Source organism: Sminthopsis crassicaudata, chromosome 2, assembly GCF_048593235.1.
Source record: "Sminthopsis crassicaudata isolate SCR6 chromosome 2, ASM4859323v1, whole genome shotgun sequence".
NCBI classification, from domain to species: Eukaryota; Metazoa; Chordata; class Mammalia; order Dasyuromorphia; family Dasyuridae; genus Sminthopsis; species Sminthopsis crassicaudata.
The window spans coordinates 326,130,796-326,156,576 of record NC_133618.1 but is presented as its reverse complement, the minus strand read 5'-3'; the positions used below and the strand labels follow the sequence as shown (position 1 = coordinate 326,156,576).

At 38.8% G+C, this 25,781-nt stretch overlaps 1 protein-coding gene across 1 annotated transcript; it reads left to right on the top strand.

The window, feature by feature from the left end:
- Positions 1-21,073: 21,073 nt before the first annotated feature.
- Positions 21,074-25,430, top strand: SIX1 (SIX homeobox 1). The gene is made up of 2 exons (XM_074290289.1): positions 21,074-22,027; positions 24,194-25,430. The coding sequence occupies exons 1-2, from the start codon at positions 21,468-21,470 to the stop codon at positions 24,486-24,488; spliced, it is 855 nt and encodes a 284-aa protein (XP_074146390.1). The 5' UTR covers positions 21,074-21,467; the 3' UTR covers positions 24,489-25,430.
- The last annotated feature ends 351 nt before the right edge of the window (positions 25,431-25,781 follow it).

Below are 25,781 nucleotides of genomic sequence, written 5' to 3'. Positions count from 1 at the left end.
CTTTCCCCTACCCTCATGCCTAAATGGCAAATAATCCAAATTATGTTAAACCTGTGCAATTCTTCTAAACAAATCCCACAATTATCATGCTACACAAGAAAAATTAGATAAAAAATTGAGAATAAAAACAAAATGCAAACAACAATAAAAAAGTGAAAATACTATGTTGTGATCCATATTTGATCCCCACAGTCCTCTCTCTGAGTGCAGATGGTTCTTTTCATCACAGCACCATTGGAACTGGCCTGAATCATCTCACTGTTGAAAAGAGACACATCCATCAGAATTGATAATTACTTAATCTTTTTGTCGTGTACAATGTTCTCCTGGTTCTACTCACTTCATTTGGCATTAGTTCATGTAAGTCTCTCCAAACCTCTCTAAAATCATCATACTGATCATTTCTTTTAGAACAATAATATCCTACAACATTCATATACCATAACTTATTCAGCCATTCTCCAATTGATGGGCATCCCCTCAGTTTCTAGTTCCTTGCCACTATAAAGAGGGCTGCCACAAACATTTTTGCACATGTGGGTTCCTTTCCCTCTTTTAAGATCTCTTTGGGATATAAACCCAGTAGAAACACTGCTGGATCAGAGTATGCACAGTTTTATAGCTCTTTGGGCATAGTTCCATATTGTTCTTCAGAATGATTGTATCAGTTCACAACTCCACCAACAATGTATTGGTGTCCCAGTTTTCCCACATCCCCTCCAACATTCATCATTATCTTTTCTTGTCATTTTAGCTAATCTGAGAAGTATGTGGTGACACACTATTTTTAAAGCCATAGAGACTTACATAAATATATTATGTATCCTCTGTTTCTTCTCATATCAAATTTTGGGGATGCCAGGGTATCCTCTTCCATTTTATAACTGGAAAAAGAGACAAAACACAATTTTGAAATGGAGTATAAAGTTAACATAGTGCTTGAGCAAGTGTAACACACCAAGTCTTTTTTTGGCAAATCAACTTCCTGGAAAGTAGTCTAGTGTAGTAAAAATTTTTCTGGCCTGAGAGTCAGCAGATCTGGATTTTAGCCTTGGTTTCATCCCTAATTATCTGTGTGCCTTGGAAGAAATCTATATTTCTTTTATACACATATATATGTATATTTATTTTTTATTTTTTATTAATAGTTTTTATTTACCAGATATATGCATGGGTAATTTTACAACATTGACAATTGCCAAACCTTTTGTTCTAATTTTTCCCCTCCTTCCCCCCCCCCCAGATGGCAGGTTGTCCAACACATGTTAAATATGTTAGAATATAAATTAAATACAATATATGTATACATGTCCAAACAGTTGTTTTGCTGTACAAAAAGAATCGGACTTTGAAACAGTGTACAATTAGCCTGTGAAGGAAATAAAAAATGCATTGGAACTGATTTGGTTCATCTCATTGTTGGAGAGAGCTATGTCCATCAGCATTGATCATCATATAGTATAGTTGTTGAAGTATACAACGATCTCCTGGTCCTGCTCATTTCACTCAGCATCAGATCATGTAAGTCTCTCCAGGCCTTTCTGAATATATGTATATTTCTTAATAGTATTTTATTTTTCCAAATACATGCAAAGATAGTTTTAAACATTTACCTTTGCAAAATCTTATCTTCCAAATTTTTCTCCCTCTCCTTTTTCTTCCTTCCCCCCCCCCAGATGACAAGCAATCTGATATAAAAAAGTCAGATTAAAAGGAAAAAAACATAAGGAAAAAAAACAAGCAAATAACAACAAAAAGATGAAAATACTATGCTTTGATCCACATTTAGTATCCAAAATTCTATCTCTGATGTGGATGGTATTTTCCATTATAACTCTATCGGAATTGCTTTGAATCATCTCATTATTGAAAAGAGCCAGGTCCCTCACAGTTGATCATCATGTAATCTTGCTCCTACCATGTACAATGTTGACTTAGTTTTGCTCAAAAAGTCTATGTTTCAGTTAATCTCTTTATATTAACATTTTTAAATTTCTAAAATAGGAATATCATCAAAACATCTATTAAGGACTTACTATGTGCTGAGCAATGTGTAAAATGATGAGAATCATTTTATAAAGGACAAAAGTAGTCCCTGTTCAGAGAGCTTTTAGTCTGAAAAACACAAAGCCATCAAATCCCACTGATATGTCATTTACTATCATGTTTTTACACCTTTACTTCACAATGATATTAGATTTCATCCTGTAATTTATATCAGGATTTCCATTTCATAAAATCTATTTTTAAGGAGTTTTCTTCAGATAATTTCTGTCTTTCCTTTTCCAAACTCTCTTGCCAAGTTCTTATTTCCTTTCCCCATTTTTCTTCTAACTCTCTTTTAAAATACTTTTTGAATTCTTCCAAGACAGCTTAGTGAAATGGGAACTTATATCATCCTTTAGGACTTTATCTAGGGATGATTTGACTTTAGGATCCTCAAGATTTGAGATCTGTTCTTCTCTTTCTCAAAAACAAACAAACAAACAAACAAAAAAACTATGGTCAGCATTCTTTTTGCTTTTTTGCTCATTTTTAAAAAAAGGGTGAGGTCTGACTAATATATTATTGAAGGAGTTGTGAATGGATCCAACCATTCTGGAGAGCAATTTGAAACTATGCCAAAAGAGTTATAAGCTGTGCATACTCTTTGATCCAGCAGTGTTTCTCCTGGGCTTACATTCCAAAGAGATCTTAAAGGAGGGAAAGGGACCCACATGTACAAAAATGTTTGTGGCAGCCCTCTTAGTAGTGACAAGAAACTGGAAACTGAATGGATGTCCATCAGTTAGAGAATGACTCAATAAATTGTGGTATATGAATGTTATGGAATATTATTGTTCTGTAAGAAATGACCAGCAGGATGAATACAGAGAGGAGAGACTTACATGAACTGATGCTGAGTGAAATGAGCAGAATCAGGAGATCATTATATACAGCAACAAGAAGACGATATGATGATCAATTCTGATGGACATGGCTTTCTTCAACAATGAGATGATTTAAATCAGTTCCAATGGTGTTGTAATAAAGACAACTATCTTACCCAGAGAGAGAACCATGGGAAGAGTGTGGTTTACAACATAGAATTTTCACTCTTTTTGTTGTTGTTTGCTTGCATTTTAATTTCTTTCTAATTTTTTCTGTTTGATTTGTTTTTTCTTGTGCAGCAAGATGATTATATAAATATGTATGCATATGTTGAATTTAGCATATATTTCCATCATGTTTGATATATTGGATTACTTGCTAATGGGGGAGGGGGTGGGAGAAGGGTAGGCAGGATTGGAACAGAAGGTTTTGCAGAGGTTAATGTTGAAAAATTATCCATGTATGTGTTTTGAAAATAAAAAGCTTTAATAAAAAATTTGTTTAAAAAAAGAGTTATTAAAATACCATTCAATCAAAAAAAAAAAAAAAAGGTTGAGGTCTGCTCTTAAGGCAAAGGAGTAACAGCCACTTTAGGTTGCCCTGGGGCTGGTGCTACTAAATGACTTCTAATGCTGGATAGGTATGGCCAGGTCCCATGTTTTTCTGGGGTTCAGAGGCTCACTATTTGCCTTTTATATTTGGTTGGGGTGTTTTACAGCTTATTGACTGACTTGTAACCAGGACAGAATAACCTAAGAAGCCCCTCAGTAGATTCCCTGGTGAGGGATGCCCCAAAGCTCTGGTTCCCTGCCCTGGGGGCTCCTTGCTCTGCATCTGCCCCCAGCAGCTTCTATCCCTACCCAATTGGTTCTTCCAAAGTATCTTCTTATGGAAATTTGTTACACTTTGAATATTTGTGGGTTTTGTCACTCCAAAACCAGTTTAGAGGCTTGATCTAGTGTTGATCTATGGGACACTAGGAGAAGCTCAGATAAAGACTTGTTTACTCTCCACCATCTTGGCTCTGACACCTTGAGCAAAATATAAGTGAAAACCTTCTGTATTGAATTCCATATTCTAAACTCAGCAAATCTGTCTAATTCATCATACTAAGCATTTATTAAGTACCCACCATGTGCAAAACCTGATTTGTACTGCTATAGGGAGACTTCCCTTAACCAATGTAAATCAGTAATAGTTATGGAATTTTTAGTTTTGGAGGATTTGGTGGGGGGTGGGAAGTGACACAGAAAGGCCATGTGACTTGCTCAGGTAGCTTACACAGTATGGGTCAAAGGCAAGTCTTGAACCCAGTGTGCATCCATTGTTTTCAAAGGCTTTTCTTAAAAACTCTTCACAGCCTACCTTTTTATTTCATATTATGTGTAGAATTACCACGTGTTTCTACAAACCAATGAAATCAGCTTACTTTCTGAGCTTGGCATTTTATCACCTACCTTTGCACAGGTTGTCCTCTATACCTGAAATTCATTCTCTCCTTATTTCCACATTTTAAAATTTCTGGTTTCCTTCCAGGTGCGGTTTATATGCTATCTCCTATGAGAGATCCTTTCCTCATTCCCATCAGTAATCAGAGAACTCTCCTCTTCAAATAACTGATTGTATTTGTGCTTAGAGCGTCTATTTTATCCCAGAGGAAATAAGGATCCATTGAAAGGTTTTGGTGAGGTGAGTAATATAATCAGATTTGTGTTGGTTTATAGCCTTTTCTCTCCTCAGACCATCTTGCTACAGCACTAGCTCACTTTTTATAGTAAGTTAAGGTTTATGCATTATGTTCCTCATAGCATTCTTATGGGAGTACATGGTGCAAATATTATTATTATTATTATTATTATTATTATTATTATTTCAGTTTTGTGTATGAGACTTAGAGGCAGAAAGTTATTTTTTCTCCATGTCACCCAGTTTGTAAGTGGCAGAACTAAGAATCTCATCCACATTCCTCTTGACTCTTAAATCATGTGCTTTTCTCTCTATTGTGCCCATCAGTACAAAGGTACAGTAGAGATAGCCCTCCATTTACTCAAGAATATCAGGGTTCTAAAGACCACTCCCTGAGAAGAACAATGTGCTTGCCATTTTGTAGACAAACATAAAGCCATTTTAGCTTTAAGATTTGTCACTGTTGAAAAGTACAGCCTCCTAGGCAGCTGCTTTGGCTACTGTCCCCAATTAACTTAGCCTAGTCTCAAAAATAGAAGGCAGCCTCTGTTCTGTTATATAATAAACAGTTCTTTATTTGAAATGACAATATTTACTTTTCCTATAGTGAACTCCAGCCGCCTACTAGGCAGTGGGCAAACAGAACAGCCTAAAATGGAAACTTGAGAAGGCAGTTTAGCTAGTATGGTTTACTCTTAACTTTCTATTTGACCTACAAGTAATTAGTAGATTCCCTCAAATTTCTCCTCACTATCTGGCTTGTACAGTATCAAGTATTCCATCTGGCTTTCAACCTCCTGGAATAGTGATTTGGTCTCCCCATCCATGTCTGGACTGTCTTATTCTAAATGAATCTGAGAAATGGAAGGACCAGAAATCATCTAGCCTACCCCCTTGCTTCAAGTAAGCTTATACCTAACCCATCCTAATTAGATAAATATGGAGTTTATATTTTTAACATTTGGAATTTTGAGTGGTAAGGGAAAAAAGGGAGTAATGATAACTTAGCACTTATAGAGAACTTTAAGGTTCACGGTGTACTTTTCTCACAACAACTGTATGTGGTATGTGCTGACATTAAATGACTTGCCCAGGGTCATAGAAGTAACAGGTGCCAGGGCCAGGATCCAAAAGCAAGTCCTTTCCCTTCAGATCATGACATTTTAAGTTTTTTTTTTAATTTTATGGAATAAAACAAGCATTTTCATAGCACATGAAACTGCAAGTTTGTTATGTACAACTTGATATTCCTTTTACATATATAATAAAGTAACTTTATAATATAATATAAACATAACTTTTTTCTTCCTCCACCCTCAGCCCCAGAGATTTGTACCGTTGGATACAAATAGTTATAGATATGTAAGATTATTCTATATACACTTCTATTAATCGGTTCTTTCTCTGGATGCAGATAGCATCTTTCTTCATATTTTATTTGTAGCTAATTTGAATATTTATAATAAACAAAGTGACTTATTCATTCATTAATAAGGCATTCTTAAAACAATATTGCTATGTACAATGTTCTGTTGGTTCATTTCACTCTTCATTACTACATGCAAGCCTTTCCATATTTTTCTAAAATCACTGATTTCATCATTTCTTATAACATAGTAGTATTTCATCACAATCATATACTACAACTCATTCAGCCATTCTCCAGTTGATGGGCATCCTTACAGTTTCATAATATTAAAAAAAACCAAACTCCAATAGCAATCTTTTATAGAATTCAACCATTTTTGACCAGCAGGAGGAATACAGAGAGGCTTGGAGAGACTTACATCAACTGATGCTGAGTGAAATGAATAAAACCAGAAGATCGCTGTACACTTCAATGTTGTATGAAGATATATTCTGATGGAAGTGGAAATCTTCAACATAAAGAAGATCCAACTCACTTCCAGTTGATCAATGATGGACAGAAATAACTGCACCCAGAGAAGGAACACTGGGAAGTGAATGCAAGTTGTTAGCACTACTGTCTATCTACCTAGGTTACTTATACCTTCAGAATCTAATACTTAATGTGCAACAAGAAAATGGTATTTACACACATATATTGTATCTAGGTTATATTGTAACACATGTAAAATGTATGGGATTACCTCATGGGGGGAGAGAGTGGAGGGAGGGAGGGGATAATTTGGAAAAATGAATACAAGGGATAATGTTTAAAAAAAAATTACTCATGCATATATACTGTGGAAAAAATTCTAAATAAAAAAAAAGAATTCAACCATTTTTACAATAAAAATGTTTATTGTTCTGTCTTATGGAGAAATAGAAGATAATTGATTTTACTACCATGATACTCCTTCATATTAAAAATAATTATTAATTCCTTTCCCTCGGAGACTAACTAGTTTCATTAACTTTTAGTGATATAGTCCCTTTTCTATCCCTTAAATTGTCTTGTTGCTCTTCCATCTTTTCCCAAATTACAAGCTTAATATAATTTAATAATAAATTAAAAGAGATCTAACCATTGGCGGAGACAACTAAGTGATGCAGTGGATAAATCACTAGGCTTAGAATCCAGAAATCTCATCTACATGAGTTCAAATCCAGCCTCTGACACAATCACTGTGTAATCCTCATCAAGTCACTTAATCCTGTCTGCCTTAGTTTCCTCATAGATAAAATAAGATGGAAAAGAAAATAGCAAACCATTCCAGTATCTTTGTCAAGAAACTACCAAATGGAGTCACAAAGTATCAGATGCAATTCAACAACAACAAAACATTGGCAAATATATTATAATGATGACTTTCTGGATAACCAGCTGTCAATGTCTTTTTATTACTCATATCCACTCAGATTTGCTTAATTCCTAGAAATGATGCTTGAGTTCTCATAAGCAATTTTTTTTCTGAGGCAATTGGGGTTAAATGAAGTCCAGCGTCACATAGCTAGAAAGTGTTAAGTGTCTGATACTCGATTTGAAGCCTCCTGACTTCAGGGCTGGTGCTCTATTAACTGTGCCACCTAGCTGCCCCTCATACTCAATTTTTTAAAAAGTCTTCCTGTCATAAGCATTTATATCTATTAATGTATTTTCCCTAATCTGCAAAATCAGTTGAGATGGCTCAATAATTTCACTAAATTAGAAGATTTGTTGTCCACCTAATTTCTTCCTAGGTGAAAAATATTGTTCTATAGAAGCTCAGAGATTCTTTCCTACTCAAGAAACAAATATTAAAAATTTTTTTTCTTCCAAAGTAATTAGAACAAAGGTAAATACAAATTTCAGAAATTAAACTTTATAGTGAATACTGCACATTCATAAACTCTTCTTTTTTATGTATCTGCCTAACAGATTCAAACTCTAATAATTATTTTCTTTTGAAACAACATACTACAAATCTGATATTTTATAATCTTTTTTTGTTCCTTTGTCTTCTCATTCCTTTCCCTCCCTCCTTCCAATGTTCTCTAATTACAGAAGATTTTGAGCATAATCAGAAAGATCAATGTACCTGAAAATTTGTGTCACAATATGTGTGTGTGTGTGCGAGCATGTGTGTATGTACATATAGTTGGGGTTAAGTGACTTACACCTAGCTAGTCACCCAGAGTCACCCAGCTAGTAAGAATCAAGTGTTTGAGGAAGGATTTGAACTCAGATCCTCCTGACTCAAGGGCCAGTGCTCTATCTACTTCCCCATCTAGCTGACCAGTACCATTTATTGTAATCATATTTATCAATAGCTAATAGCTTCATTATAGGACAGTTAAGCTAAAGTTTTCTGATCTGTATCTTTCCCCCAACCACTATGATGTTTTCTACCATATAAAACTCTGCAAGTTTGTCATGTACAACTTGATATAACTCAAAAAGGATGAGGAATTTATAAGGGTCTACTAAATCCAAATGATCTCTAATGAGCCCTATGTAAATAATTGATTCCTATAGTTTATATCAGTTGCAAAGTAGTAAAGATTTCTAGGAATCTACACATCCTCTTGCCTCTATTGCTTATTTCTGCAGACAAAATACCATATATCTTGCCTACATATTTGCTTTAAGGACAGTACTACTTGGTACTTTACTACTTGCAGATGGATGAGTTTTTATATAAGAGTTTAAAGTTTATCCTTAAAAGTTGTTATAAAAAGAACAAATTATTAGTGTTCTTTTTATTAATACTTAACTAGTTATCTGGTTTTCAGTGATGAATTTAGTTTTTGAAGTACAACTTATTCTTGCAAATTTACTGGCACAACAGGTTTTTTTTTTGTTTTGTTTTGGTTTGGTTTTTTGTGGGTTTTTTTTTTTTTTGGCCAAATCCTCATTTGATCCATTTGGAAATTTTTTAAAAGATTAAAAAGGTTTTTTTTTTTATTTTTGTGAATTTATTTTTTTAATCATCAATGCCATTTCTTACCCTTTTCTTTATATATATATATATATAGTGAAAAAATTGTCATTATATTCAGAAATCTTTTACTGTTGCCAAATTTTCCATTCAATTATGTCATCCTAAAAAGGGTCAAAACTCACAGTTTAAGAAACTTTGTTTTAGAACATGATTGATACTTAATAAACTTATTGAATTGAGAGAAAAAGGACTATAAAATTCATTCTTATCTAAGATCCCTACTTATTAAATTTAGTGGACTTGGATCATCAAAGTGTCAAGTACTTTGTATTGCCTGTAGTCCCACAAAGTCCACTTGCACATTAGCAGCCAGTTTTAATGTAGAGAAAAGTGTTTGGATATGAATTATTTATGCAACTTCATCCTTGGTGGTAGAATCATTGTATTCTGTCCCACAGATGCCTCAGTTTGATAGATATTTTAAAAATGCTTGATGAATGGAATTAAATTAAAATATAGGAATTCTTAAATTCTTGCTTTAAATGAAGAAAAAAATGGACACTGTCATATGATAAATATTTTAAAAAACACATCCTTTTGATTCAAGATATGTGTTGGACATGCTATCATACTAAAACACTTAACACTAGTTTTAAATAAAAGAAAACAAATATTTTGCCAGGCAATTTTTTCCATCTGATATTGTGTTTGTATTTAATTTGACAGGAACTTTTCTCTTATTTCTAAAAGTAAGCATCTTTTAAAAATTCCTTTGTATGTTGGATAATATGAATCTAATTTATCCCTTTTTGTAAAAGCAATTAACACTGAATAAAAATTAGAATTGGTATTGTAACTAAAAATAGATAAATAAATTGATAAATATAAAGAAAATTACAAAGGGAAAACATGAAAGGCATTAGCTGAAGTTATACCTCAAGGACCATATGGAGAAAAGTCCTCTGTAACAAATATGTCAGTAGCAAAATTTCACAATTTTATGCAACTCTTTTTCTTGTTGGGTTTGTGTTTGTGGGGTTTTTTTTGTATATTGAAATATTTGTTTTTGGTAAAGATGGCATTCATAATAAAATATTTTAAAAAGAAGAGGCCTCCAATGATAAATTAATGTTGAGAAGCTTTTTTGGAGTTATATGAAAAATATTTTTATTAAGTTCCTCAGTGGCTATGAAGAAATCTAGAAGTGCAGTTGTTTGGGCATTGGTTGGTTTCATTTCTTCAAAAACTTGGAAGATTAGATATTCACAAATGTTCTTAATATTTCTAAGCAAGAAAGTACTTCATTAAAACAAACAAAAAAAATCCATATCTTTATGACCATCACATCTGTCAGTAATCTTCAACATTGTAGAATAGTAAATGTATTCTGAATTGGAAGTTTGTTCCACATGGAGAAAATAAGTTGTGAAATTTCAATAACCAGCATGAAATTCTGAGCATTGTCCAGGAAGTTTCAGACACAAGAACCTTTATTAAGCATGGAAGTATTAAGGTTTTGAAGGGCCAGTAAATGATGTAGTGTACAACGGTGAGGTCTAATTTACCTACTTAGAATGGAAACCCTATATCCTGCATGTCTGGTTCATGTATGCAGATAGACAGATACCCTTCATTTCTCCTGGAAAGCTGAGTTATAAAAAAGGTATCATTCAGAACAGACAATTTTATGATTACATAAAAGGAAAAAGAGAGATGTTGCTAGTTGCTAGTGATGATGTTGGTAAAAATGGTTCCTTTCAGTGTGTTAGATCATTCAAGATAAACTCAAAAGGTGAAATGCAAAAATCAGCTAAAACATTGCAAACTAAATGAGAAATAAAGATTGTATAGTAGTTCGAAGCATATGGACACCCACACAGTTTGCAACAAGAGCACTGGGAACCCCCAGACTTTAGCTTATTAAAGATGACCTTTACCCTCTCTAAAATTTCAAAGCTGACGTTTCAAGGGCTGAACAGACTGTGCGCCATATGTAACATGACCTCAGCTCTGCTCTGCCAAAGCATTGATGGCATCACTAATGAGAGGTGAAAGGTCCTTTTCTTGCAGCTTTTTCAGAAACCCACCAACTCTGTGTAGTAAGGATCCTCCCCCCTCACACACATACTTCTTTTTTTCTAAGCTAATTGCATTTAATACGCAGCTTCAAAACACTTTTATTACAGGTCATTTTGCTTATTGCTCCAGTCAAATGGCAGGATGTACAATCAAATGATATAGACGAACTTATTCTAATTCAAAAGGCGAAAAGGATTAGCAGAATATTATATTAAACTTGTCTTTCATTTGTCTGAAAGGAAGTTCTGCAGAGATTCCATTCAACTTTTTTTTTCCAGGTTTATAAAATATATCAAAGAGTGATCTAACCAGGTGTGTGTATTTCTTTCTGAAAGGGATTTTTTAAAAAGCTTCGTTGGGGGTAGAAAAGTAGTCATGACAAAGCGATTTCTGGCAGCTTCCCTGACTTTACCTAACAGCTGCAAAAGGACATGTGCAAGGAAAATATAGTAGACGTCATTTAAAACAAACTCCTTATATCTTTTCATGTATTTGAAATGATGTCGAGATAATTTTGCTGTCATCTTCGTGGTCTATACGACTTTCTTCCTAAAGAAATATTTAGAGTGATTATTAAGAGATTAGAAAATTAGATGAATAGAAACAGACTTTCTCACAAGAGAGTCATTGTAAAAAGGCAGAGGAGGGGCGGTCCTTGGAGGCAGAGCTGTAGAACACATTCCCTGCAAAGGTGGGAGTGAGGGTCTACCGGAGAGAACACTGAGGAATCAACATTTTTCAGGAAATGCAAATATTAAAATATGTGGGAACCCTGCACTGGTTATAGAAATCTTCAGCATTACTACTATACCTATATAAATCTTGAACTTTCTATTTATAAATCAAGTTGGATGGCTCCAGAACCAAAGAAATAGGAACTTTGGAGTTTTTTCTCCTTTTTGTTTTGATTAAACAAGACGTATTCTCCTGGAAGAAGGAAGAGATCATAAGGTGCGCTCCTTTAGGATGGAAGATAGCTTTTCCTAATTAAAATCCTTCCTTTTAGGGGAAGGGATTTAACGGGAAACATTTGCATGATATTAGGGTGTGTCTGGATGTACTTGTGTATTAATGAGCCCGTGACCTTCTACAACTGTTTAAAACCCTTTATAATTCTTCCTGGGTAAGGAAATAACCAAACCAGATGAAGCTATTTCTACTTCCAAGACTTTCTGCTGTGGATACACTGGGAGTGCTCTGGAGTTGTATAAATGTGAGGCAGGGACTTCTTGTCTTTGGGCCACAGTGAACCTAGGAGGGTGCTGGGTGCCCTGTTTCTAAGTGGGGAAGTAAAAACAGGTGCTGTGGGGACCCGCCTCTCACTCACCCCTCAGCTGCCACCTCCCTCACCCTCGTCGGGGCAGATCATCCACGAGCAGAAGTTTGTGCTCCATATTTCCTTTCTCCGAATTAAATCCAAAAGCCTTCGCTTCTTACAGGGAAGGAGCCAGTACAGCAAAAGCGGGGTGGAGGACAGAGGGTGCGGATGGAGGAAAAAAGAGATTTTAAGAGGAGCTGGGGCTCCTTTCCTCTATCTTCCCGGCTTCAGGAGCCGGAGGTGAGCGAGCTCCTGGGGCTCGGGAAAAGAAGTAGGCTAAAAGGCTCTGGATTCTCAATCTGCCAGGCTAGGGGAGACAGAGTCCTAGCCACATCCGCACCTCTCACCTCCCCGCCACCAAGCCTTTCTCTTCCCACCTCCCCACCCCCATTTGTGTTCCAGAGCAAGACTCCAAGTTTCTCCTCTTTTGATAAGACTGGCCTGACCTGCTTCTTTCTGCCAGTAAAAGAGCGCCCTCTCCCTCTTTCTCTTCTTCCAGTTCAGATTTCTGGCGTCCTCCCTACGGCTCCCTCCTCTTAGCTCCGGCCCCCGCCTTCTCCCCATTTTACCTTCCAGTTTCTTAAGCTCTTAGGCTGGCCGCTCTTCTCCACATCCACTCCCCCTCCGCCACCCCTGGCTCTCTTACTGTCCCTGCCCCGCGGCTGACCATTCTTATTTCTCAGCCCAGAATAGTTTCCCCAAAGGCAGGAGAAAGCAAGGAGTCGTTTCTGCTTCTCCTCTCCTGTCCCAGGTCTGGCTCCCAGCAGAGCTAACAGCCCCTAGAATGAAGCGTTAAAGCAGAAACCCGGGAGAAACGGGGAGACAGACTACTGGCCAATAGCCCTAAGATCAAGTTGGGGGTCCTAGGCTTGCTGAAGGCCCGAGCCTCGGAAAAAGAATCCGAGAGGAGCAGCGAAGAGACCCGCCCAGCTGGTGTTTATGTAGGGAAAAGAGGTGTTTTCCTGTACCAAGTGAGAAGAGAAAGCTTGATGGTTGTCAGTGATGCGTTAGACGAAGGGAAACTCTTTAGACCCCACTCCAGTTGCTACAGAACTTTGTAAATTACAGTCTGAGATTCCAGAGATGCTATTTGTTAGTTCCCATTTAAAGGAATTTCAAATTTTGTTCCCAACTCTCTGTAGAGTCAGCTAGGTGAAAGTGGATGGGGTGATGGCGGTGGAATAAATAGAACTACCCCGTCCCCAAACTTTTCTCACCTAAGTCTCCTGAGGTACCAGGTTTCGGAGGTGACAACTCATTTTGCTGGGAATTTCCCATAGATGCTCGAAGGTGCATGATACCCTGAAGCCAAAGCAAAGGGCCACTGAAAATCCAGCTTATTTAGTATATACTCAAATATTGCACATTTGAAGTGTAGAAAAGGTTCTAACACGTCGAAGGAATACTTATGGGACACTTAGAAAATATACTCCAGGTGTACTCACCACTCTCTCCGAACCTAGCCTCTTCTCCCCTGTCCTCCCCCCCCCGCCCCCCCTCCCCCCAGGATTCTATCTGCTTTAACGGACACCACTCGATAGTAAAGGCTGGTCTGTCAAATACACTTAATTGAGTCACATAACAGTGAAAGCCCTCTATTTCAGCAGCCCAGAGCCTGATTTGTCTACAGCACTTTCTTCCGCAATTCAGATACATTATCTCATTTGAAAAGTATTGGGGCAGAGACGCTGCAATTACCATTGTCTCCGGTTACGCTAAATGGCATTATGCTGAGAAATGGAAGAATACAAATGTTTTGAACGTGTTGATCTTACTGACTCGGCCTGGCCTGGCCTACGCTGGGAACAGAAGCAGGCAAGCAGTGAGTGTTCTGTCTGAGAGAAGGTAGAGTCAGACAGAAGATCCAGCCCTAGATATTCGGAGAAAAACTCTCAAGACACCAGGCTCTTTCCGAGCAGTGATTTAGTCTTCGTTCTTGGCATTGAAGCAGGGGTTCATAATGTGGTGTTCAGTGAAATGTATTTGTGTGTGTGTTCATACACATAACTATTTCAATATATTTTGTTTCCATTGTAAAGCTATGTATTTTGTTTTAATGCGTTTAAAAGCATTATTCTGAGAAGGGGTCCATAGAGAAGGATTCCCCAGACACAGAGGTGTCCCTGACACACAAAAAAGGTGAAAATCCCTGAATTAAAGATTTTGAAAGAAAACTCAGAGGTCGGGGATATTTCGCAGCCATGGGACTAATGAGAAAGCATATCACATCTCCAAGTGAAATTTTCTCTCATCTGTAATACTATTTGGGAGTTTTAATTTTTTGGTAGAGATGAAAGAAAAGAAAGAATTACACATTTGATTTTTGTATACTTCCCTAGGAAAGGAAGAAAAGTCTTTGGTAAGGATAGGGAAGAGAAATCAACATAGAAGGGAGTAAGGTGAGTTCTCATTCTGGAGTGTTTTAAGAATGCCCTGTAGAAAAAGTTCTTTAAGGTGAATGGAAGATTAGTAGAGTGTATTAGAGAAATGGCTTGGTTCCGTTTGCAAATGGCACGGCCTGATTTGCTAGAATTATAGATGAACTACCATTGTTTCTTGGGGGTCAACAGAAACTCCTCTGGAAGGAGAAATCAGCCTGAGAAAATGCAGCCCTGTCGAAGAGGGAAAGAGTGGGAATGGAAAAAAGGGATAGAGAAAAGGAAAAGAGAAAAAGAAGAGAGCTGCTAAAAGATGTCAGGGCTATCCATTCTAGGCAATTCCTGATTGTACAGTGGCCAACACGTTGTGCTTGTGCGCGTGTCTCTCTCCTTTTGCTCAAACTAGCCCCCCACATCTTGAAGTAATCAGCAGCTGAGAAGGGACTCGTCCCCCTGGCATCTCAGGTTAAAGAAGGAGGTCCAGGAAAATGTGGTAGAGCCATTACAAGAAACCTGAGATGCATTCATCAGGGACTCCAATTGCCATCGCATTAGGATTGATTAGAGACCAGCAGTACCGTAATGACCCGGAAAGAGGGGCAGCCAGGGATTATTAATATCAGAACATTGGGGGTTGGGGGAAGAGAAGTTTTATGTTACTAGGATTTATATATGAGTGCAGGTTTACCTAAGGAAACTGGATAGTCAGTGAATCACGCAAACAATAAATCTAATTGCATCTAAAATTTCATGAAGCCTTATTTAAAGGGGGGAAAAGTGGGAGGGGTGTAGAGAATAAAAACTTAACAGTGATTAAAATACAGGTCACAAGGAAATCCAGCCCAGCGTTTATCTCATACTTCATAACCAAAGTTTGCTGGACAAAGACTGTGGAAAGTAATGAACAGAGTGAATAACTGCACAATTTGGTTGCCTAGTCATGAGGACCCAAAGAAGAAGGATTTTTACCTCAGTTACTACATTTTCACTTAGGGTGTATTTTTCTCGCTTTTTAAAATTTTTTTTAATTAAAAAAATTTTTTTTTACATTGAATGCCTTGGGGTATGAATTCTTAGAGATCTTGGTGGACAAAGACACTGATCATTCTGCTACCTAATTTTTATGGAATAACTGAAACCCCTGGTTAAGGTTGTTAGGTTTGGGTATTTTTTATTTTTTTGTATCCCATTTTTAAAAAGACATTAAAGATTGGAATCCCAAAGAGACGTGAAGGAGAGAGTGGTTCGTCTCCTTCCTCGGACTATGAGCCAAAACAAATCAGCCCCTGATGGTCTAGGTTTAAATGCAGCTCACTGGATAATTAACTCCATCTTTCCAGCCCAACTTAACTGTTTATTTAGTGTCACCCTGTATTATCATCACTAGCACTTTCCTCTGAGAAGGAGGAGCTGCAGGCTTTCACCTCCAAAAGGGAAATTCTTAGTTTAGACAAGATTCTGCGTTGCAGGATGTATCTTAGTTAAACAACAACAACAACAACAAAAAACAAAACTCAACTTTGATTGGAAAGATAAAGACACGTGAAAAGTTTCATTTTGCAAACTTGCCAACCTGGGACTCGGCAGGAGCTGGGGCAGTGGGGGCTGGGTGGGGTGGTAGGGCGGAGAGAGAGGAGGGAGAGAAGGGGGATAAAAATCCCGCCCATAGTGTCTCTAATCCTTGGGAAATTATTCCCGTAAAGTACCCAGAGAAAGGGCCCTTTGTATTTAAATGTATAGAATGGTCAAATAGGTCAAAACCTAGCATTTCGTGAGTGGGTTAGAAGACCCTGTACTAATCTTCACTAAACTCCATCCTTCCTCTTCGCTTTCCTTCCCAGTTTTGAGAACTTCAGTAGAACACAACTTCTTTCTTTCCTTAGTTAATTGATGTAGTATAGTGGAAAGAGTTCTAGACATATGAAGTCGGAGTCAAATCCTAGCTTGGTCACTAACTAACTACCTGTGTGACTTTAGAGAAGTCAAGTGACCTCTCTGACCTCAGTTTTCTCAAGAGAATGTCATACCCATGGACTTTGAGACTGGGGTTACATTCTCCATGAGAAAATTGAGCTATATGATATCTAACTCCAGCTCCGAATCTATGATTCTGTAAATTTTCTATCTCTAGAAGAGCCCAGTCTACCTAATTGGAAGTAACATTCCTCGACTAGAAACCATTTAAATGCTAGGAGGTCAAAACCTAGCACTAGCATCTCCTGACTCCACTCTGAAACATTTACACTTAGTACACATACACCTGGCCTAAATAGGGAAGATAGCAACTAATAGCAATAAGGAAAGAAGACTTTCCTCATAGAAACACTCAAAAGCTTCTTTTCCTTCCAACTCTTCGGAATCTGTCTTTCCTTCAACTTTTCTTTTCCCTGATAAGTTTGTTTTTTTTGGTGCCTCGAAGCGCATCCAAGACAAAGGGTAGAGACCATATTTTCAGGAGACAAGCCTAGCAGATTTAAAGAATCTCTCCGCCCCTCCTAGATGCTTCTCAAACCAGCTTTGTTTTTACAGGTGTGGGGGCAAAAGAAAGGGGGAGCAATTCTTATGAGGAATTAAATGTCTCCAGGGGGTCTTGGTGCCCGGAGGCTGTTTATTTGCACCTAGGAAGTAGGCTTGCTCTAGTCCTTTTCCGGTTCCACGAGGTGGGGGAACTGGGCTATTTTAGAAGAAAATACAAATACAAATCCTTATTGTTTAGAAATAAACCGAGGAAGCTGGCCGGCTCCCCTATGCCCTGCAGTGGGAGGGAGAGCTGAGCAGATCCGGTGTCACGTTGCAGATTCCCACTAAAGATAACGAAATGTGATCTATTTTTTCAGAACAGCAAGTGGATGGGAAAGAACCTTTACAACACAAAACTCATTTACTAATGGACTGGTTTTGGGTTTCCCCACTCACTGTAAAAAATCGCCTTGACTGAGGGTTCATCTTATTCATACCTCTTAGAGCTCCTTTCCAGAGAGAAAAATGCAAGTTCTGGAACTAAATTGTCTGTGTTAGTTTTGCTGTGAGGGATGCTGCAGTTTTTGGTCGTGGTTTTTACTCTAGGATGCAAGGATTGAGGGGACTCTGTATAACTACATAAAGCAGATTAGAGAAGAAGTATCAGACTTGATTGCCTCTAACCTCATAATAATTTCATACAATAGGGTGCCTCTTCGAAGATCTGTAGCATGAAGTAATAAGATTGAAATTATTATTTCTTTTATGTCAACATTTCAAACATTTGTGGACATTTCCTTCCATTCCCGCTCCCCAGTGTTCGTTTTTTACCTCTGCAAATAGTAAAGGACACGAGCAATTACCTACATAGATGAGCTGAAACGAGTTAATGCACGATAACTATATTAATCCACTCTGCTCGCGCCTCCCAGAAAGTCTTTTCAGCTATAAGGGAGTCGGAAAGAAGCAGTTTTTCGTTCTTTAAATGTAAAAACAAAAACCAAACCCAAAAGTATCTATGTGTGATTTGCATTGACAGGAAAGGTTTTGTGTTACCAGAACAGAGAAAACCTTTCTCTGTGTAAGTTAAAATGGATAATTTGGTTTATGTGGTTGGTAAATTCATGACATTTTACCTCTTTTAGTGGTTTAAAGTGAAAGGTTCCATTTTGGGAAACTTTATATATCCGGGCCAATAATGAACATTGTTATAACAATTGGTTCCCTTATCCAGTATCGAAATAAGCAGGTATCTTCTCTGTTCCAAAGCAAAACTATTTTTTTCTTTTCCAGTTACACAATCTTGTGTATTATAGAATAGAATAACAATTGTGACTGGGACTTTGAAGTATTTAGAGGTGAATACTAGATCTTTCTGGTAAGATTCGGTGCCAATGGCAACATCTTCAAAGTTGTCTTCTTCCTTCTAGATCACCTTTAGTATGCTCTGCTTTGAAGAGATGGGGATAGGAGGTGGGGCCAGAAATAAGGAAGAAGGAGGGGTAAGAATATAAGAAACTTGGGGGGGAAAAGGCGGTGGCATAATTTAAATTGATATTTCTGTTCACTTCCCTCTTAATCTATATCTGCTTTTATTTATCAGAGGACTATCGTCTCCTCATGTCAAATAATTAAAAGCCTTCACTTAGTAAACGAGTATTTGAATGCAAACGTTCTATTTTAAGAGACCTATGTAGCGGTTGCGATCCACGTTCCGTCGTCCCTAGAACTCTCCCCCCCCACACACACACACATTATAATTATGCGCACTTGCTCCAGACTTTAGGGTATTAGTTGATTTTTAGACCTGGGTTTAAGACTCCGTTCCGGTCCCCACACAGCTGCCTTGTCAATAAGGATCTGTTCCAAGTAGAGACATTCCTTCTGGCAGGACATTGCAGCTCTTTAAGACTTCATCTGAAACATCATAAGTACTAAAATAAAATGGCTAGGGAAAATTACCAGACACATGGTCATGGGATGCAGAAGTGCCAGGCATCCAGTTTAGAAAATAAGTCATTGTACAGACTATGCGGCAATGGCTTATTTTAAATAGCACATATTCAATAAATACATTTTAAAAACCTAAAGGTAAGAAAATCTCAACATCTGTTCCCAAGATTTAATTATATGTGTAAATGATACAGTAGAGTCTCAGGGATGCAATATATAGAGAACTAGACTAGAAGTTCCCAGAGAATGGACGTCGCAAAACTGGGAGATTAAACCATTTCTTAATAGTAGGATGATAATTCTTAGAATATCTGAAGTAGTAATTAGTGTGTCTATTGTTACCCGATTTAAAAAAAAAAAAAAAAAAAAAAAGGGAAATCCACAACACATACAATTCCCTCTCCGGTGGCTGTTACTTAAATTTAAACATATAAGCAGTTTAGTTCTGAATGAAGTAAGACATATTCAATGAAGACAAACAGGTTCTAAAGAACTTTGGGATCTCCTAAGCGTCCACTAAGAGGTTCACTTAAATCAAAAGCATTTTTGAAGTGTACTTAAAATTCTGTTTTGAAGTTATCTAATCAAAGATAAGCATAGTCATAAAGTCACTCCCATTCCACCATTCCGTTTCCCTTATCTCAACTTATTGTTCTTATCATTGGCCCAGTCCCGACTACTGACAATAGATTATCTTTGTTTAGGGAGGCTAATTGTTTCCAAAATCTTTTTAATAATTGCTTTAGCGCAAGGTGTGCAAATGAGGATTAAGATAATTACAGTTTCGTTTTTTGCAATTTGTTCAAACATTCCCCACACCTACTAGAAAAAGCAATGGATGGGATTTTAAATTGAAGAACGCCTTTCATTCCACTAGCAGTAAAACAAGCTAGCATTACAGTCTACAGACACACACTACATATATATACCACTCCATTTTTAATCTTCTTGGAGCCGCTACCGTTCTAGTTTTGAGAGTAGTGTCCTTTGCATAGCTAGGCAAGGATTATATTACAACCGGACGGTTATTGGAGATGGGTACAGTTTTATTTAATTTACGCCCCTCTAGTGCCTTTCATCTGAGATCGCCAAATCATTTTTGTTTAGCATCTACTAAATAAGTTTCTCATCATTCTTTGGTAGAAAACTATTTGTAAATTCAGTGAGCAAATAAGGACATTGAGTTGCAAAGGGTCAACCTAAGCCACCTAGGGATAAACCCAGTCAGAAATTAACCCCGGCCGCCCCACCCCCATCTTTAACTAACTCTTCTTCTCTGAACACAACATTTACCTATTCCAAAATAAAATTTCTGCTACCCTCTAAAGCAGAAGTGTTTCGTGGCTGAAGTCTCCAGAGTAAGTAGTGGGGTAGGGGGACAGGCTTAGCGTAGGCCATACATAAAGGCCCAAGAGGGAAGCTGCGGCACCATCAGCAGCACGAAGTTATGGTTCTTCTCTTGTATTATTTATCGTTTCTCCATAAGCTATTCATCAAACCATTATTTATTCATCCCAACGTTAAGGTAATTAAATATGAGCTCACCGGGAAAGGGCAGGTCTAGAAGGGACAAGGGAGATGGGGGGAGGAGGGGGTTTAAAAGGTCTGTAATAATTGATTTGTACAGAGATGAGCCTGGTTCTCCTTAGCTGACACTTGAGAAGGGACTCAAGTTGCAGGGTCCTGAAGTGTCCCCCGCCCCGACCCCTAAGCCAGAGAGACAATTTCACTCTCGTGCCCCTCCTTCCCATGCCTCTCTCTCTCTTCCCTCTCCCACCTCTTTTTTCCATTCTCTCCCTCCTCCTCTTCTTCCCCCTCTCTTCCTCTTCTTCCCTCCTCCTCTTTCTCCACTTCCTCCTCCACCCCCTCTCCTCCTTTCCTACCCCCCACTCCCGGCCTCTCTCCCTGCAGAGGAGGCTCGGCCTCCCAGCACCCCTGCCTTGCCTGGCCGAGCTGTGAGGCTGGCTAGATTGGGATAGGCGCCACAGGCAGCCAATCAGCGCGTCCTGTCCGCTCCGCGCTTTAAGGCTGGTTGCAGGGAGAACAGAAACCAAGTTCCCCAGCAACAATCAGCATCCACCCGGAGAGAGGCCGGGGAGGCTGCTCCGCGCCGGCGGCTCAGTGCCCGGCGCTCCCACCCATCCACCCCACCTTCTCTCCCTCCTCTTCCTCCTCCTTCTCCTTGCCTATCTTTCTTCCTTTGCCCTCAAAACTTCCCAGCTCAGCTCCCCCTATACTCCAACGTCTGCAACTGAGAAAGAAAGAAGACTTTTGGAAGGAGGAGGGGGTCGGAAACCTCCCCTCCACCCCCTATCTCTAGCTCTGGTAGCACCCCCCCATTTTTCCGTCTCGTTCTCCACTGTGCCCCAGATTGATCACTCGGGCCAAGCGCCAGCCATGTCTATGCTGCCGTCTTTTGGCTTCACCCAGGAGCAAGTGGCCTGCGTTTGCGAGGTTCTCCAGCAAGGGGGGAACCTGGAGCGATTAGGAAGGTTTCTCTGGTCCCTTCCTGCCTGCGATCATCTGCACAAGAACGAGAGCGTCCTCAAGGCCAAGGCCGTGGTCGCCTTCCACCGGGGCAATTTCCGTGAGCTCTACAAAATTTTGGAGAGCCACCAGTTCTCGCCCCACAACCATCCGAAGCTGCAGCAGCTGTGGCTGAAGGCTCACTACGTGGAAGCAGAGAAGCTGAGGGGCCGACCCCTCGGGGCAGTGGGGAAGTACCGGGTCCGCCGAAAATTCCCTCTGCCGAGGACCATCTGGGACGGGGAAGAGACGAGCTATTGCTTCAAAGAAAAGTCTCGAGGTGTGCTGCGGGAGTGGTACGCACACAACCCTTATCCCTCACCCCGAGAGAAGCGCGAGCTTGCTGAGGCTACTGGGCTGACCACCACTCAAGTCAGCAATTGGTTTAAAAACCGGAGGCAAAGGGACAGAGCAGCGGAAGCCAAGGAAAGGTACATAAGGAATTTCTTTTTGGTCTCTTAACCCTTCTGCCCTCTGCAACCTCCCCCCCCCCCCCAAGTTCCCCATCCCTACCGGTACATCCTCATCTTTTGTCAAAATGTTGCGGTCAGGAACCGCATACTCTGAACTGAGGAAAAAAAAAAGTTCATGAACTTGAATTTAGCCTGTCGCGCAGTCAAGAAGGAGAGAGACTAATTTTAGTTGTTCCTCTGCAAGATTGTGTTAAGTGGGTGTGAGTCTCAGGAATTATTTGTGGCTAGTTTGTTTCTCTCACCCCTGACCCACTCTCCTTTCACTCCCTAGCGAATGAGTGGCTGGAGTGTGTCTGGGAGAGGAAGAAGACTCGAAAAGGAAAGGGAAAGGAAATGAAGGGAAGGGACGAAGAGAGGAGAAAGAAATAGGAGGGTAGTTAATTTTTTTTTAGGATCTCAGGAGACAGCCAGAGACATGGGAGGGGGTGTCTTACTGAGTGGCAGAGTCCCTGGTACTACCTTTTCCTCTTTCCTTCCTTGTTGAATGTGGCTGACTTTTTGGATCCCTGTGTCTTCACTCTCTCTCCATCCCTTTAAGACGACCCGTTTCACTCTCCCAGTAAGTTTTTTGGGGGAGAAAGGTCGGGCGATTTCACATCACACTTGTAAATTTCTAGCTGTGGGAGGGTGGAGCTTTAAAACAAAATCCTGAGAGAGCTAAGTGGAAAGTAGGAGACGACTTTATTGACTCGAATCACAACCCCTGAAACAAAGCTGCATCCTTGCGCACTTCCACAGCCAAGAAAGCTGTGTATCTGTGAGCACCGCCAGCCGGAGACTAGGAGTTCAACAGCCCCACTCCTTGTTCGCCCCTAGAGATCAGAAATGGGTTTTTTATGGTCTTCCCCCAGCTGCCCACAGCCAACACTTCCCATCCCCCGATCTTTTTCCCTCATCTTCTTCTCTTTGGAGTTTCGAGCTGAGATTCAGAACTAGGAAGCAGACGGAACAACTCCCATCAGGGGCACAGAGTTTAGTGAGTCTTAAGGTTTTTTATTTTTTATTTTTTTGAAACCAGAACGCTGGTTACTTTTCTTTTGTTCACTTTCCTGTCTCTATATCAATACTATACCTATTTATTTTGGTGCGGGATAAAAGTGTTGTAGCAATATAAATTCAGTTGGAAGAGATCAGCAGAGCTTGAAGAGGGAGGAAAAGGAAGGAACGAGAAAGGGAGGAATTAATTGTGTGTGTGTGTGTGTGTGTGTGTGTGTGTGTGTGTGTGTGTGTGTACTTCAGAAAGGCGGAAGTGAGAAGGAACAGTAAAATAGTGAACTTAAACAGGACTTGGGACAGGTCCACCCATCACACTCCGAATGCAGTCACACAGTACTTGAATTTTAGGGAGGACTTCTTGACGTGACCTCTCTGTTTTTTATGAGGGATGAAGAAGGGAAGGAATTGGAAATTTTCTAGTAGGGCGTGAAGGAGATGGCATGGGGACAAAAAAATCTGCGATTCCAGTTAGGCTGCAGTTACAAAATCCTCTAAATCAGGCCGCAGGGCCCACTCCCTGATGAAATCAGAATTACTGGCTTGGGTCCCTGTGTTTACTCAGGTCACTGCACTGCCTTGGGCACTACTTTCCCGTGATTTGTTCCTTTTGATGACAATCGCCAGCCAAATATTAAAAGTAGATATTTAATAATATATATCTTCTCTTATATGGAAAATGGGTATCTGACAACCACCAAACATGTTTTTGAGCTCTAGGCTTTCTATGATTTTCTTTTTTTTCCCTTCTAATTTTGGACTGATTGGAAAACATTATTTAAATGTGATACCAGTGAGCATTTATTTCAGAAGATCAGTCTGTAATATAAGTTTTAAAGTATTTTTAAAATCTCCACAAATATTTTCTTTCTGAAATCTGCAAGATTTGGGGAGCAAGGGGTGTAAGAACCTTGTAGGGGGCTCATATTTTTCTTACATGCCTGATTCTAGTTTCTTTCATAACCTCTTATAAGAGGTAAGTGAAGGAAGACTCCCTTTGTGCAATTATGCTTTTCTTTTTGCTTTTCTTTCTGCTTTCCCTTTCCTTTTCTGGTTCCTCTTTGTTTTTTCATTCTTTTCTTTCCTTCCATCTTTCAATCTAACCATATGCTGTTGTTTTCTTTTTCTCAGAGAGAATACGGAAAACAATAACACATCTTCCAACAAGCAGAATCAACTCTCACCCCTAGATGGGGGCAAACCACTCATGTCCAGTTCAGAAGAGGAATTCTCACCTCCCCAAAGCCCAGATCAGAACTCAGTCCTCCTACTCCAAGGCAACCTGAGCCATGCCAGAAGCTCAAACTACTCGTTGACCGGCTTAACTGCCTCTCAAACAGCCCACAGCCTCCAAGGGCACCAGCATCAGCTCCAGGACTCCCTTCTTGGACCTCTCACCTCTAGCCTGGTGGATTTAGGCTCCTAAAGCAAAAGTATTTCTGGTCCATGGAGAACTAGTTGAAGTACCCACTCATCAGCAACTAGAGACATTTGTAAATATAGAACAGAAACAATTTTGCAGCGCAAATCTGGTGAACTTTATGCATCAAGGAAACATGGACTTTCACAAATACCCTTTTTAAAAAGGGCAACAGAAACAACACTGTTCTCAAGAAATGATCTCTCCTCCCTAATTCTTACTACTTTTACCTTTACCCCCTGTCCCTAAGTGCAAATCCCCAAATTAACAAAACTTCAAGAACCTACCCAGTCAATGCTACTGATTCCACCATCTTAAATTAAGTTTTAAAAAAAGAAAACTACAGGAATACAAACTAGTTGGATATCAATTCTTTAATTTATTTATAATTCATTTTAAAGGAGAGAGGAAAAAGAGAAGTCTGATGCAAACAAGAATCTCTACCATTGGGAAAATTTGGTTGAATTCTTAAGCTGAATAGGGGGAAAATGCTCAAAAACTTTTTTTTTGAGGGAGGAAATTAAGTTTACATTTTTTCATATCTAGTGTTAAATGATTTCAATTTAGTTTAAAATAAAAAAAAGTATTAGAAAATCAAGTGCCTAATGTCTTAATGCACATATATAAGGCAGTTGGAAATAGAAGTGACTATTGCATTTTTGTTGTATTCATAGGGATTTTGCAGGGGGAGGTTGTTGGTATTCTTTCTTTCTTTTTTGATGGACTTTTGAAATGCATCAATGTGAAGTATCAGTTTCCTGAATGTTTCTTCTTATGCCCTCAATGCTTTCATATCCAGTAGTTTACTCCTGTTATTCCTAGTTTTTAGCTTGCAAAAGTATTCCCATAAATCTGGTGACCTGGTATTTGTTACCCAAAATGGCATGTGTTTTTCAGGGTTCTTTTCTATTGTACATAAAACAGCCTAAATTAAAACATGGCAGAGCATCAGGAGTATGGTTCTCTTTTTCAAGGGTGAATTTCTGTGTTGCTGTCATCCTAATTTTAAATATAAAATTTTTGCTTTTCTTACTCCTGATGGCTTGGATTGTAGAGCACTTTGAAAGTGATTATCTGAAGCAGTTGTAGGAACTGGTTTTGTCTAATGTCAGAAAAAGAGTAAACATAGCTTTTTTTGGATAATCTTTTGAAAATATTTTGAAATAATGCTTCAGAAGTGCTCTTCTTAAGAATATTTATGTGTTAATGCAGCCACTCTGTGTCAACAAGACCTGTTGGCAAGACTAAAAGTAATAAAATTTATTATACAAAATTAGGAAATCAGTCAGTGTGAGTAAC

Excerpts from the sequence above, each read along its gene's own strand:
- SIX1 (XM_074290289.1), top strand. The coding sequence starts at position 21,468 with ATGTCTATGCTGCCGTCTTTTGGCTTCACCCAGGAGCAAGTGGCCTGC. Across the intron at positions 22,028-24,193 it reads GCAGCGGAAGCCAAGGAAAG|AGAGAATACGGAAAACAATA; the intron begins GTACATAAGGAA and ends TCTTTTTCTCAG.